The 13,229-nt window shown below is 39.5% G+C and overlaps 1 protein-coding gene across 1 annotated transcript in view; it reads right to left on the bottom strand.

Moving 5' to 3' along the window:
• Positions 1–347: 347 nt before the first annotated feature.
• LOC131065428 (ultraviolet-B receptor UVR8) overlaps positions 348–13,229 on the bottom strand; it is a 152,928-nt gene continuing 140,046 nt past the window's right edge. Inside the window, exon 5 of the mRNA XM_059218406.1 lies at positions 348–2,011. Coding sequence (XP_059074389.1) covers positions 599–2,011 — 1,413 coding nt within the window. The 3' untranslated portion in view covers positions 348–598. The remainder of the gene's footprint in view (positions 2,012–13,229) is intronic.

The following is a 13,229-nucleotide window of genomic DNA, read 5'->3' as shown; positions in this document are numbered from 1 at the left end:
AGGACATCAAAACAAGTGCATTCTGAATATATAATTTAATGGTTTGAAACCACTGTATTCATTAAATGCCCTAATTAATATGGAATTCTCACGTAAGCCATGCAATTAAGTTGGAGAACATTTCATGACGAGAACAAAGGCACTCAGAAACTTTATAAGTGAATAATTACAAACTTGCAATAAAAGCATTGTCAGGGCTCAGAACCATCAAGAATAGATGTAAAGCACATTTATAAATTGCAGTGATGTTATGTAGGAGCCAGGACCGAATTATGAGAAATTCACTGTTTAAAAGGAAAGATTACTCAAAGGTTACTTCCAGATTACAGGTAATGTACAAGTGGGAAGAAACACAAAACATGAATGAATAAAGTAGATAAAATGGTAGAACAGTATGTTATGGACAGTTTATAGGTAAGCAGCATGCTGTCCAAGATATAAAAGAAAGGAAAGTAAATGTCTCATTGTCATTGGAAGACCCTTTAGCTCTAATTTATGTTAATACATTGCTAACAAGCATCATCCACTTTTCAATACAAGCACCATTCATTTCTCAATAAGCACCTTACAATTCAGAATAGAATCAGAACAGCTTGCTTTAGTTATTACTGGCTGACCCTGAGCTAAATGAATTCAAACATTGATTAGTCCACTCATTTATCTTCCTTTTCATTATGATGTCTTTCACCTTAGAGCGCATAGTCCTGTAGAAAGCTTCCATGCGAATAAGATCACTGTTGCTAGCCAACTCCATGATTTTATCCCATTCTTCCTGAATATCAACTGCATTATGCTTATTGACCATCTGCATCATAGTATGACCAGGGTGATGGTTACCAAAAATAGTACAATGTAGAATATTGGCATAGTGATCGACTGTTCCCAGCTTATCCCTTAGAAACTGCACTTCTTCCTCTGCTTGAGACAATCTATTCCCCAACTCCATCAGCCTAAGTTTAGCCAAATATGCATGTTCATCTGGGCCAGTGTCATCTTCTGTTTTTGTTAACTTGTCCCATATCTCTTTTTCACTCCCCTCTATAAGCCCCTTATTGGCATCAATTTTGTGCACCACAGTTGGTGGTGGCCAGCTAACCAGGCAAGGAACCAAACTATCTAGTGTGTTTCCTCTTCCTAAAACACCATTCTGTCCACGACCCCAAGCCCAAAGCTTGAAACCATTATCTGAAACTAGAACAGTATGAGCAGCACCACAACCCACTTCAACAGGAGCAGAAATTAACAAATTATCTGACCTCTCATCTACTATTTTCAAAGGATACAGTGCATCTCCGCCACCTACACCTGGTGGCCCAATGTTAGGGCAAAGACCAAGACCCCTCTCCATTCCCCAGACCCAACCATAACCTGATTCTGAGAAGACACAGGTATGGAATAATCCACACTCAACCAGCTTGAGTGAGATAGGTTTTGGCAATTGATCAACAGATTCAGGCAACAGCTTGTTCTCAGAAGTTCCATGTCCAAGTTGGCCATTCTCACCAAGTCCAAACGTCCAACATAAGCTACCTTCTCCATGTGAGCATACATTACCATACTGAGAAGCTTCAACTGATTCAGAGCAAAGCACTGCATACTGATTTAGTGATGTGAGCACAGCACTATGGAATGCCCCACAGGCAATGGCAAATGGCATTCCAGTAAATGGCTGATTGAAAGTTGTTAGGGGTTGGGGAATTAATCTACCATCTTTATTACCTAAACCTAATTGACCATGTGTATTACTGCCCCAAGCATAGCATATTAGATGCTCTTCCGTGACAGTCGATCCATGATTAACTAAGGCCAAGACATGTTCATTACCACAAGCTACTTTAGAAACAGAATAGCCTTGGAAACCTTGAACAGGTTGTGGATTAGAAATAAAAGAAAGATGAAATATCTCATTATTGTTTTCATTTGATGGCATAGGACAGCGTCCCCATATCCAAAGGATCCCATGTTGATCAATTGCAAGTGACATCATTCCTCCTGCCTTGATGGCAACAGCCTGCAAATTTATAGTTGATCATCATTTAATGGTATATACTATAAATTATTAGAATCATGCAATTTATTAGTTACTTTATTTTCCATGATCTTTCGAGACATTATACTTGTTAGTTTTCAACCGACATCAAAACAAAATAAAAATATTCTTTAAGCAAATTTTCAGACATGCCTGAATCAGAACAACATAAGAAAATGACTGAAAGTAGATGATCCAGTATATCTGAACATATGGCATATCCCCATATAGACAGCAGAAATCAATAGAAACATAACTATACGCAATATGTACATAAATATATATTTTTCCAAATGTTCAAATTAATAAATTATATTGATCGCTTAAATGCATTTAGACCTTAACTAATATTAGTAATGAAAGGATGCGTCCATTCCCAAAGTCATCTCCGGAAAAGACGCCATGCTTCCAAGGAAGGGTCGCGTGGTTTCAGGAAGTATAAACCCTGCACAACAAGGGAAGCACGGGAGGAGGAGGTGACAAGGGCAAAGCGCAAGAGAATCTGCAAACAGGTAACCTCGTTACTCAGCAATAATATTAATTTCAGTTTCATTTTTTTACAATGCCTAAACAGCCATGAGGGTTAGCCAGTGAGCGCATTAGGCAGCAACGATGTGGAGGGTGAGTCGCTGGGCGCCTAGCAAAGCATCCCTCCCCATCACCGGCAGTCTGGTACGTTCCCAGGCCAGTCCGTCTGGGTGTCGCAATGTGCCCATGTGTTTATCGTGCAATGAAGTATTTCCATATGCAAGTTGTATCCAATCTGCTTTTCTTTAATTCATCCTTCATTATCAGTGGTAATGAATATAATCTAATTAGTTGCACATATCAATTGCTAAATCGGATCAATGCATAAAAATTCTTGCCAATGAATTAAACACGTCTATAACGTGCAAAAGGTTAAAATGAACTTATCTTCCATGTCAAATAGAAAACCTGCAATATCAGGTTTGGTATGATTCATTAAAATGAACTCTAGTAACAAACATAAAAGAATAAACATAATTCATTTATTCACAGACGCAACAAAATAAGTAAAGAAAAAGAATACTAATTAATGATAGTCATATTTCTGCAACTAGGCACAAACGTAATGAATCAACCCTACAAATTAACAGAATGGATAAATGTTAACCAAGTAATACAAATTCTATAATTATGAATCTATGTTTTCTGTAGACATTTATTATCTTCCTGTTGTCTTCTGTTTCTTAGTACATTCAAGATAATGAGTGCAAGCCAAGGGTATGCTGGGCCCATCCTCAGGTGGCCCTATTAGCCCTAAGAGATGGGATGGGTCTGGATGGGTAGCCCAACCAACCTGGAGAGTCCTCAAAGTCTAGAATGGGTCGTGTGTGTATTTTTCACTGCAATAATTATGCCACTGATTTAATATTACTGCTGACATATAAAATGAAATATCTATAATGTTGCAGGAAACCATAGATCCATTTATTTGCCCTAATCAAACCTTCGGTGGACAGATCAGGCCCTAATTATCAAGAAGGTGAGGCAGATACAGCTGAGGCACATTACAGTGGTATCAGAGCCAAGTTCCTGCCACCCTGTGGAAATAGGTGATGCAACAAAGCCAAAGAACCTGTAGGACCTTAGAAAGAGAGGAAAAAAGGAGCCAAAAACATGAGTGAATAGGCTAGTAATGAACTTAGGGCCTTCATGGAGCAAACCGCTCAAGCACTAAGGGAACAAACTAAAAGAACCATGCAGGCCTTCATTGAACAGAATGAGAGGAACAACCAACTTGTCCTTCAAGCCCTCCAAAACATAAGTAACCATAATACCAAAGAAGCCCAATCCAATCATTCTGAAAACCACCACCCCACCCCATCAAAGGACACCAGCTCAAGGCCCACCCGCCCTTCATTCCTACTTGAGGAAGTGCCAATAAGTGATGATAACCATGACAGACCCATGGGAAATGTAGACCAAATCCTTGCAGACTACCACGGGTTGGATCCCGAACTACGAGATCTTGTAACCTTCAGAGACTATTGTGATGCCAAACTAAAGACACTTGGCCGTAATGAAAGATATCCTCCAACCCACAAAGAGCTTCAAAACAAACTCAATAAGGTGACCATCCCCAACTATGATGGGGAAGGAAAGGTATCGGCTAGGTCATGGATCCAAAAATTGGATACCTATTTATCCCTCAGCCTCATGACTCAATCCAATGCCATTAAATTTGCTATACTTCATCTATCCAGAGTTGCCCATGAGTGGTGGCACCACAGCCTCATCACTCAAGGACATCAACTTATAAAGACATATGATGAGTTCACCCAAAAGCTCATAAAAAGATTTGACCAAAAGCATCCCGAGTGGTACTTTCGAGAGCTCACCCAACTAAGGCAGCAGGGGACTATTGAAAACTATGCCACAGAATTCCAAAAATTAACAGTGATGGTACCAGGTCTAACACAAGAAAGGCTTACTTACCTATTCATAGAAGGGCTGAGGGGATCAATCAAAAGCACAGTAAGTGCCCATGAACCCCAAACATTAGATGAGGCTATACAAAAAGGTATGAAATTTGAAGAAAGCTCACTCAAAGACAAGACCAGACCCTTTGGCAACTCCTCCAAACCTCCACCCAAGGATAGTAGACACAGTCAAGAAGGGATTGTAAAGTCTTGTACCTATTGCAAGGGAAAGAGAGAGAAGGGACATATGTGTTCAGCCTTGGAGGACCTTAAAAAGAAGGGACTTTGTTTCACATGCCTAAAATCATATGAAGGAAGGAGCCATAAATGTCAAGGCCAGGCTCACAGGATAGAAGCCTCACCATATGAGGATGAGGAAGAGCCACCTAGCAAAAGAATGAGATTAGGGGAAGAAGACCAAGCCATAGTTGACACTATCACCCATGCTGCTAAACACAACCTGTTTAGAATCAAGAGTTCACTTAAAGGGAAGAAAGAAGTCACACTTGTGGACAACGAAGCCTCCCATAACTTCACCGATGAAAGGGTAGTCAAGTAGCATAAATTGCCCACACAGAATTTCAAAGGGTTCAAAGCAGCAACAGCCATGGGGGCAAGGGTCCAATGCACTAAGTTGGTACCTAAGTTGGAGTTCATAATAGGTAGCCATCCGGTAAAGGAAGATCTCTGTGTGGTACCATTGGACACATATATCATATTGGAGACTCCATGGATTTATTCACTAGGATGTTTCATGTTTGATCTCCCAAACCAAATAATTCGATTCCAGTATGAAGGGAAGGAAGTTACTCTCAAGGGCTTACCTGATGGTAGTCCTAAGGTGGTTTCATCTAAAAAAATGGAGCAAATTTTTAGAAAAGGGCGAGGAGAATGGGTGGCCCAATGCATGATACTAGATAAGAGAAATACTCATGAGAAATCCACACATGTGGACATCCAGCGCATCATGGAGAAATATAAAAGGGTGTTTGGGGAAATACCCCAAGGTTTGCCTCCCAAGCGGGGGTTTGAACACACTATAGAATTGGAAGAGGGGGCAAAACCAGTCATCACTACCCCTTATCGCCACCCTCACAAATATAAGGAAGAAATTGAGAAAACCATTAAGGAACTACTTGCTATGGGACACATCCAACCTAGTTCCAGCCCTTTCGCATCATCGGTGGTACTTGTTAAAAAGAAAGATGGCACTCTAAGCATGTGCATTGACTACAGAGCACTGAATATGAAAACCATCAAAAATAGGTATCCAATCCCAAGAATAGATGAGTTGATAGATGAACTACACGGAGCCAAATATTTTTCCAAGATCGACCTTCGATCAGGATATCATCAAATCAGGATGAGGGAGGACATCCACAAAACAGCTTTTTGGTGTCACTATGGACATTTTGAATTCTTGGTTCTACCTTTCGGTCTAACCAATGCACCAACAACATTTCAGTCATGTATGAATCATAATTTCTGCAAGCAACTAAGGCAATTTCTACTAGTTTTTTTTGACAACATTTTGATCTACAACAAGACTTGGGAGGAGCACCTCAAACATATTGAGGAAACATTGAGGATCCTAGAGCAAGAGTCACTTTATGCAAAAGCGTCCAAATGTGAGTTTGGAATAGAGGAAATCCTATATGTAGAGCATAAGATTAATGTGGAGGGAGTTAGCGTGGATGAGGAGAAGATAGCCACTATCAGAGAATGGCCTAGGCCTAAGTCCCTCACACAATTAAAGGGGTTCTTGGGGTTCTGCAGCTACTACAGAAGGTTTGTACGGCGGTTCTCCAAAGTGGCAGCCCCTCTCCCCGATCTAACTATGAAAGGGGCCTTTGCTTGGGGCGAAGCAGCCCAAAGAGCTTTCGAAAGTCTGAAGGAAGCTATGAGCTCATGCCCCATCCTAGCTATCCCTGATTTTTCCCTTCCATTTGAACTACAATGTGATGCCTCCAGAGAAGGGATTGGAGTTGTCCTCATGCAAAACAAACACCCCATAGCCTTCGAAAGCCGTAAGCTAACAGAAACAGAAAAGCATTACCCCATCTATGATAAAGAGATGTTAGCCATCATGCATGCACTAGCCAAATTCCGCCAATACCTAGTTTGCACTAAATTCCATGTAAAAACAGATCATAACAGCCTGAGATTCTTTCTAAATCAAAGGGATCTAAATAATAGGCAACAAAAATGGGTCAGTAGGATACAAGCTTATGACTTTGATATTGAATACGTTAAGGGAACAACCAATGTGGTAGCAGACGCCTTATCAAGAAAGCCACAAATAAACACCATAACTTCTATAAATGCTGATTGGAAATATGATCTGTTGGCAAAATATGCCAAAGACCCTTTTGCTAGTGAGATCTTGAGGGACCCATCAAACCATGCAGAATACAAAGTTGTGGAGGACCTTATCCTATATAAGGACAGGGTGTACTTGGTGCCCAACTCTAAACTCAAGAAAGTAATAGTTGAAGAATACCACAATAATCCATTGGCAGAACACCCAGGGTTCTACAAGACATATAAACAAATCAGAGAACGATATTCTTGGAAAGGACTTAAGAAGGAAGTCCAAAAATACGTACAAAAATGTACACAGTGCTAGAAGAACAAAGCGAAACTCCACCACCTAGTCAAGTTGCTAAAGCCATTGCCCATCCCCAAGTAGAAGTGGGAAAGCATTTCAATGGATTTCATCACCGGCCTACCCAAGGCCAAAGGAAAAGATTGTATATATGTGGTAGTAGACCGTCTCACTAAATATGCACACTTCTTTGCTATATCAAATAAATTCCAAGCATCTCAAGTAGCAGAAGTGTTTTTTAGGGGAGTCTTCAGACTTCATGGGCTCCCCCAGAATATCATAAGCGACCGAGACAGCCGGTTTATGGGGCAATTTTGGCAAGAAATCTTCAAGATGACAGGGACTCATCTCACCCCGAGCACTAGCTATCATCTCCAAACCGATGGACAAACTGAAATCGTCAACAAATGGATTGAATGATATCTAAGAAATTATGTCAATGGGCGGCAGAAAGCTTGGCCCAAATGGTTACATTTAGTGGAATACTGTTATAATACTACACATCACATGTCAATCCAAATGAGCCCATTCAAGGCACTTTATGGTTATGAACCCACCTCTTTTGGATCACTAATTACTCCAGAAAGTCAAGTGCCACGAGCAAGGGATTTTATTCAGGAAAGCATGGACATCCTAAGGACTCTAAAAGATCATATACATCAATATACGTAAGAGAGGAGAATAAAGAATAAAAACATTGTAGAATAATTGATCTTATGGAAATGGTTGCCGAAGGAGGATGCAACCTAGGAGGGTGAAGAGATCTTCAACCACCCAATTCTCCACATCGCTTGAGGACAAGCAATTTAAGGGGAGATGACTGTCATATCCCCATATGGACAGCAAAAATCAATAGAAACATAACTATATACAATATGTACATAAATATATATTTTTCCAAATGTTCAAATTAATAAATTATATTGACCGTTTAAATGCATTTAGACCTTAACTAATATTAGTAATGAAAGGATCCGTCCATTCCCAAAGTCATCTCCGAAAAAGATGCCATGCTTCCAAGGAAGGGTCGCGTGGTTTCGGGAAGTATAAACCCCGCACACCAAGGGAAGCACGGGAGAAGGAGGTGACAAGGGCAAAGTGCAAGGGAATCTGCAAACAGGTAACCTCGTTACTCAGCAATAATATTAATTTCAGTTTCATTTTTTTACGATGCCTAAACAGCCATGAGGGTTAGCCAGTGAGCCCATCAGGCAGCAACGATGTGGAGGGCGAGTCACTGGTTCTTCCTAGCGATGAAGAACCAGCGCCTAGTAAAGCATCCCTCCCCATCGCTGGCAGTCTGGTACGTTCCTAGGCCAGTCCGTCTAGGTGTCGCAATGTGCTCATGTGTTTATCGTGCATTGAAGTATTTCCATATGCAAGTTGTATCCAATCTGTTTTTCTTTAATTCATCCTTCATATCACTGGTAATGAATATAATCTAATTAGTTGCACATATTAATTGCTAAATCGGATCAATGCATAAAAATTCTTGCCAATGAATTAAACACGTCTATAATGTGCAAAAGGTTAAAATGAACTTATCTTCCACGTCAAATAGAAAACCTGCAATATCAGGTTTGGTATGATTCATTAAAATGAACTCTAGTAACAAACATAAAAGAATAAACATAATTCATTTATTTACAGACGCAACAAAATAAGTAAAGAAAAAGAATACTAATTAATGATAGTCATATTTCTGCAACTTGGCACAAACGTAATGAATCAACCCTACAAATTAACAGAATGGATAAATGTTAACCAAGTAATACAAATTCTATAATTATGAATCTATGTTTTCTGTAGACATTTATTATCTTCTTGTTGTCCTCTGTTTGTTAGTACATTCAAGATAATGAGTGCAAGCCAGGGGTATGTTGGGCCCATCCTCAGGTGGCCCTATTAGCCCTAAGAGACGGAATGGGTCTAGATGGGTAGCCCAACCAACCTGGAGAGTCCTCAAAGTCTAGAATGGGTCGTGTGTGTATTTTTCACTGCAATAATTATGCCACTGATTTAATATTACTGCTGACATATAAAATGAAATTTCTATAATGTTGCAGGAAACCATAGATCTGTTTATTTGCCCTAATCAAACCTTTGGTGGACAGATCAGGCCCTAATTATCAGGAAGGCGAGGCAGGTACAGCTGAGGCACATTACAACATAAGCAAGCCAAGAAACTACAAAAAGATGTAAAACATATTGCTGTCTTACATTAAAAAAAATCAATGCAAATAATCACACTTACAACTTTCATGATCAAACTCCGTTCTCTATTACACCATTTGTGTTTACCATGGATTGGCCTACGTGATTAAGTACAACATGATTAATCACACTTCTCAATAAAGCTTCCTTTTAAATAATAGGTCATTGAAATTCTTGCATAAGCAATACATGGCACTGAATTGTAAAGCAAGAATAGGTGGGTGATTGTACAAAAGCAATGTAAGGATGCATGCACCCAAAGACCCATTAAATGGTAAGACATGGATGGCTCTTATGGGAAAATGCTAGTAAGTAATGAATTTATTAAAATTTTATTTCTTCAGACTATGTAGTTATAATTTGTTTATGGGAAAATGTTATTAAGTAATGAATTTATTAAAAGGCATTGATGGCTCTTATCTTGGGAATGATCATATTAATTCCTCTATGTAGAAATCAATGCTTCCAAAATCAAGAGCAGACTCCAAAAGACTATCATGTGGCAACAAGTTTATATGGTATTCATCCTAAAAAGGATGTTTGAATCAAACTATGATGAATAAGGTCAATGATACAAAGGTGTTTCTATTTAAAATTGCCTTCTTGTTTTAGAAATTATAAAATGATGCCAAGTGGCACTAAGTAGGCAGCTACTAATAATATTAGTTCTGAAAGTAAAGCACGCAAGCAATTTTATATGAAATTCAAAAATAAGCTTGAAGCAATGAGAGAGAGAAGAAAAAATGGGGAGAGGGGAAGAGAATGTTTACAATTGTAAATCTCTATGGAAGAGATGAAATAGATCGAGGATATTTTTTGAGATGGATTCCATTGATAGGGATTGGAAGCCCCTCATTATCCAATTGAGCTAACTTGAATGCATTTGCCTTCTTGCAAGAAGTGATTCAGTATGAGCTACTCCAAATGCAATCAGATTCACTATGTCCTCTAGTTACTACCCACAGGAAAAGGAAACCAAATTTTCTCTTCAATTTGGGCTTCTGACATTAGAAATTGTCCACCAGCTAGGGCTCAAGCATAATAATAATAAGACAATGCAATTGGCTGAGGGATTGGAAGCCCCTCATTGTCCAATTGAGCTAACTTGAATGCATTTGCCTTCTTGCAGGAAGTGATTAGGTATGAGCTACTCCAAATGCAATCAGATTCACTATGTCCTCTAGTTACTACCCACAGGAAAAAGAAACCAAATTTTCTCTTCAATTTGGGCTTCTGACATTAGAAATTGTCCACCAGCTAGGGCTCAAGCATAATAATAATAAGACAATGCAATTGGCTGAAATCCATATGCTACAAGAAAAACACAAACAATCTATGCTCGAACTGATGAATCAAGTGACATTCACTCTACAACTGTCTAGAGCCCACTCAACACCTCATCGGCCTTGAAATTTGAGTGAAACTAGAATGTCGATTAAGGTAGTAAGGCTTGTGAAGCTGAAAGTGCCATTGTCGATCAATGATCTCCCATATGGGACGGTACTTATCCTCAACCCTTCAATAAATAGATCTAATGGCCTCCTTTGCCCTATCCAAGCCCTCATATATGTAACCCATTGCGGGCTTCTCTTCATCAACTTGTAGGAGAACAACTAAAGGTTCTATGAACTGCAATCATTGTGAAACATTAAAAATGAACATAAATTATTGTGAACAAATAAGCAAATGAAATGGAAATAAGAACAAAAATATAATCAAAAGTTACATGTACAATCTCCTTGGCTGGTTGCCAAAAAATATGCTCATCAAAAACTCGATCAACCACATCAATCCCTACAATGGTCTTTGCATATGATGATCCACTCCTCACTTACAAACATGCATCTCAAAGCGGCCATGGTCTGAAGCAAAGATTGCAATGTGATAAAATCAGTTGCAAAGCAGGTAATTCATAGATGAGCCAACTCTTTCTTGTGAAATTCCTCATAAGGTTGAGGACCCAAGTCTGATTATATATGTATTTACAAATACTTCTTGCGTGCTCTACACATGTTTTGATCTAGGGAAGTTTGCCAAGATCCTCCAATATGAGGTCAAGGCTTTAAGCAACACAAGGAGTTTGTTGTGACGTTTTCACACATCGCCCCATTGCAAATGGGGACCCACACTTTTTTTCTTGGTAGTGTAGTTGTCTTAGCTTAGTCGTCTAGCTTGGCAATAGTTCGAGTCTTTAACCTCTTGCTTGTGAGAGGATGCAATGCCTTGTCGCCAGGAAGTGATCAAGTCAAGCAGTCTAGCAGCAGTTAGGTCCCCTTCTTAGCTAGTATGGAGTCTTATCAGCTCTCAAAGCTTAAGTGATAGATAGGAGTCAAGATGATCACCGAATGATGCTTCACAATGCAAACTCTAGGTCAAGTCAGAGCGAGTCTCAGGTGTGATGAACAGTTAAGTGAGCAAGTGGACATCCTTAGGTTAGAGCATGGAAGTGAGGAATGATCAAGAAGTGATGATCAACTGAGGTGAAATGCTTGATGACGATCAATCAAGGTCTAGGTGATGATGAAAGGAAAGAAAGCACCAAGTCAACCATATGAACAAGTCATTTAACACCTAGTGAAATCAATAAGTGAGGAGGTCGAAGTGAGTTATCCATGACTCACCAAATCCACCACCTAGGAGACTTTTAACCTTGGGTTGCTCAAATCCACAACCTAGATGACTTGTATCCTTGGGTAACTCGAATCCATGACTTGTGGAAGTCCAAGGCTTGAAAAACTTTGAAAGCAATAATGAATGACGAAGTGATGCTATCCCAATGCCTTGATGAATGATAATGAAGATGCCTTGAAGTGAGGATGAAGAGATCTTGATGGTGAAGGTTAGTGACAACTATCAATCCATGACTTGCTAGAATCCATGCCTCAAGCACAAGGATAGCAAGGTTGATCTAGGAAGTGAAGAAGAAATGATGAACTAACTCAATCCTCGCTTGGAGAATGAATATCAATATCATATTGAAGGTGAATTGATAGACTAAGTGTTGGAGTTGGCAAGATTGAATGGTGATGGTAGCTATCCTCCACTTGCAAAAATCCACAAACAAGATCATCCTTGAGTTGGCAAAATCCACAACTTGAAGGTGGATGTGAGTGAGAATATCCTTAGGTTGCCAAAATTCACAACAAGATAGAGGTAAGTGCAACAACATGATGTAGGTTTTTAAAATCCACAACATGATAGAGGTAAGTGCAACAGCATGAAAAACTAAGTGTGAAGAAGAGTGAAGGTGATCAAGGCGATCAATGACTTGGAGAGGTAAGCGAATTAATCCTTGGGTGGGCAAAAATCCACGACCCTCCAAAATCCACAAACTAGAGGAATCCACAACCTTATTGGGTCACTGACTTTGAGGCTGGAAATCAAATTTATCTCTGCCTTAGCTAGATCAGCAACATGGCAATGAGTGCTTGAAGCGATGAAGTGCTAAAGACCACCATCTTGAGGAAACAAGAGATCATCCATGACTTGAAGAAATCCACAACCTCTTGGTGAAAAGCAACGATTTGTCCACAACTTGTCAAAATCCACAATCAGACTTCAAAATGTTAAAAATCTCAGACTTAAAACCCCAATCAGATCTTAGACAATGGAAAATCAAACTTAAGTGATTAAAATTAGACATGAAAATCAGAAATCAGAATACCTAGAGTGGAATATCAGATATATTAAGTGTGTTTGATAGCATTCTTGTTTGTTTTGAAGGTGACTGATAAAGGGAGTGAAGGGGCAGAGAGCAACATCAAGACAGAAGATCAACATTCAAGAGAGCTTCATCAGCACATCTAGGAGTGCAAGGGTAGTGCACGGAATGATTGAGTAATGATGAAGAAGGCTATCTCAACAGCTTGAAGAGGTGCAGCTCATCTAGATGCAAGACTCGGCAAGATGGTGAAGGGGTCGAGATTCACTGGCATAG

This window comes from Cryptomeria japonica, chromosome 1 (genome assembly GCF_030272615.1).
Source record: "Cryptomeria japonica chromosome 1, Sugi_1.0, whole genome shotgun sequence".
Taxonomy (NCBI): Eukaryota; Viridiplantae; Streptophyta; class Pinopsida; order Cupressales; family Cupressaceae; genus Cryptomeria; species Cryptomeria japonica.
Note: the sequence above shows the minus strand (reverse complement) of the source record. Positions and strands in the feature narration are given on the sequence as shown.